The 3030-nt window shown below is 39.4% G+C and overlaps 1 protein-coding gene across 13 annotated transcripts in view; it reads right to left on the reverse strand.

Moving 5' to 3' along the window:
- The window catches only part of MAGI2 (membrane associated guanylate kinase, WW and PDZ domain containing 2), an 886876-nt gene that overhangs the window by 311840 nt on the left and 572006 nt on the right, over nucleotides 1-3030 (reverse strand). For 12 of the 13 annotated variants that reach the window (XM_019509478.1, XM_019509480.1, XM_019509483.1 and 9 more), the window contains one exon: nucleotides 381-502. The exons of the other annotated variant lie outside the window; for it this stretch is intronic. In XM_019509478.1, coding sequence (XP_019365023.1) covers nucleotides 381-502 — 122 coding nt within the window. The remainder of the gene's footprint in view (nucleotides 1-380; nucleotides 503-3030) is intronic. 13 annotated transcript variants of the gene reach the window in all.

Raw genomic sequence — 3030 nt, forward strand, 5'->3', positions numbered from 1 at the left:
AAAAAAAAAAAAAAAAAAAAAAAAGATAATTAATGGCATTATTTAGAAATTAATTTGGGGTTCTTTTCTACTTTATGGTTTCTGAGCTCTTAGGATGTAATCAGGTCACGTTTTCTACCTTTTTCTGCAACCATGACAGCTAGGATTTTTTCCCCCTTTTTCTTTATTTTTACCTTAAAATAAGAAAAAAGAAAAGATTGTCACAGGTCCAAGATCTGGGACTTTAAGGGAACAAAACACCACAAATGTCATGAGACTTGGTATAAAATCATGAGAGTTGGCAACACTATTTTTTAAAATCAGTCTATGTTAGAATTATTGTCACAATTATGAAAGAATGGTTTTAATCTTAAATATGATATGCTGACAGGGTACAGTACCTCGGAAACTTTGGGCCTGCATAGGCTTAGTTCCAAGTTCTGCGTTGGGCATGTTATGTTGCTGTAGCTTCCTTTTTGCTTCTAGGACAGGATTTTCAAATTGCGTTCTTCTATTTATGTGGCTGGAAAAAATTTGGTTTTAATTAATAATTGGGTCCATTTTGTGAAGAATGACCTTTTTATACAGTGGGATCATCATCACATGGCTTACTTGTGTGTCACTAGATTGTATGACCCTTACTCGTACATAAATGAGACTGCATGTAATTGAGGGCTTACCAGGGAAAGTGAGAGTCACACAAGCTAGCACTTGAAATTCCCTGCCTCTTTGGCATGCTGAACTCTGGTACAGGAAATGGTTTTAATCTATGTGGCTCTGTTCTGCGCTAGCAACAGTTTCTCAATTCTTCACTACAAGCAACATTCTAGGCATGTTTAAAACAGAGAAAACAGACAAGTATATGTATAGTGTTGTGGATAAGCTTCAAGCAAAATTAATTGTTTATAGTGAAAAGCAAAACCTAACCCAAAGAGTGATTTTTCTTTGGTTGCTGATTAATAAAGTAATGAATCTATTGTGTGCTGGATTCCTATAACAAAAGGAATAATTATACCAGAGATGGTATTTTAATTCTGCAATGTATTTCTGTTAAACTTAACAGAAAAATGGGGAAAGTGTAGAAAATGAATCACAAATATAAGGGCATTAAAATAGGGGAAAAAATCATTGCCATGCCACATATGTCAATATGTAAAACTTCCTATGCCATATTGGCACGTGTTTTTTATTACGATAACTTTGTTTTGTACAGTGTATATTTTTTTGTACAAAACTTCTTTTCCTATACAATGTTGCAGAGGTGGCTGTCAAGAGAATACATTTTTACTGACTAGTGGATAATCCTATAGGTAATGGAATATTTCCCATGATATGTTTCATTTGTCTCCCACTAAAGGCATAGGTATTAATTTCAAGGCATTTCAGTTCCTTGACATAGGTTAGAAAATGTGTTCCAATGGTTAGTAAATTACTGGAGAGAGAGAGAGAGAGACAGTGTTATGCACGAAGGACTACAGATTCATCCACTCACTTCCTCTTTGTTTTGAGAGACCTGTTAGATTCTGAATTATGAAAATCTGGTCCTGACTATGGTAAATAGCCATTGAATTTGACACTGATCCCTCTTAATCTGCGATACTAAAAAGTACCAAAGATCTTCAAATTCCATTTAAGTCATCTCTGTGCTACCCTACCTAAGCACTTCTCCAGATTATCATGATTATGGCCTATTCCAAGTTCATTGAAAGAATGGGCTAGAGGGAATATGACAGTATCTCATAACTCATACAGTGAAAGTAAGCTGTTTGCCACCCAAAGTTAATACCCAGCAAAAATTTCATTAATGTGACTAGGAACATTAATTTTAATACATCAAAGTGAAAGAAATTTGCTATCTATTTAACATCATCATTCTCAGAAAGGGAGTTAATAATAGCTTTTTTTTGTGCCTCCAAAAATGAACCAGGCATATCATTTTGTGGGGTTCTTGTCTATGCCAAATTGGTCATTTGAAAAAAAAAAATAGAAAATGCTTTTTCTAATCACAGCTTCAGTTGCAGTTAGATATTTAATGTTGCAGAAGTAGATCATTCCATACTTTCCCCTGCTTTTATCACCTTAAAGGTAGATTACTGTAAAGCTTGGGGCTCATAAGCTGGAAACAAAAGGAGAAGAGAAAAATTCAGGATGGAAGTAGACATTGTTTTTCATCACCTTTGCACTACCAACATTTTTTTTATGGTGACACAAAGTGAAAGCAAATAGACTTCTATGGCCTTTGTTGCACCAGAATGTGGTCGCAACAAAAAGTAGCAATAATGTGTGCTGCTTTATTGTCGTGGATGCCCTGCTTTATGGCAGGGAAGTGAGGGCAACCCAGAGCTGCCAGCATTCTCCAACCGCACCAGGCAGGTGCTTTCAAGATACAGTCCTGTTTGCCCTGCGCAGTCCAGCACAGAATTGGACCCCCTCAAGTCTTGGAAGTGTCTGCCTGGCTTTCCCTGCTTCCAGGGACTTGCCTTGGGCAATTTCTGGGGCAGATCTCTAGAAGTGGGGAAAGGCAGGGTCCCCTGTTTCCAGACATGCCAAGGGGGAGTAGGGAAGGGGGGTTGCCTGCTTCCAGAAAATGGCTGGGGGCACATTTCTCGGGAACCCTGACTTGCCCTCTTTCTAGACACACCCAGGAGACTACTGAGAGTGCACCTCTGGAAGTTGGGAACCCTGATTTTCCCCATTTTTAGAGATACACTTTGGAGACTCAAATCAAAGATAACAAAAAGTCCTTTTTCAAATATATAGGGAGGATGAAGAAAGCACCAGGAAATGTGGGGCCCTGCAAGATCCTCTGGGCAATCTGGTGGTAGCACCAGAGAAGAAAGCAGACCTCTTTAATCAATTCTTCACCTCTGTTTTCTTGGGCAGGGACTGGGACTTCCCCACCGTGATGCAAGACAGACTCGACCTCAGGTTGGGGAGGACCGGGTTAGAGAGCTTCTGGAGGGGCTGGACGTGTTCAGATTAGCGGGTCCAGATGCTCTCCACCCCAGAGTGTTGAGGGAGCTAGCAGGGGTCATTGCAGGGCCCTTGGCA

This window comes from Gavialis gangeticus, unplaced genomic scaffold, assembly GCF_001723915.1.
Source record: "Gavialis gangeticus isolate Ggan-Ray unplaced genomic scaffold, GavGan_comp1, whole genome shotgun sequence".
In the NCBI taxonomy this organism is placed as follows: domain Eukaryota; kingdom Metazoa; phylum Chordata; order Crocodylia; family Gavialidae; genus Gavialis; species Gavialis gangeticus.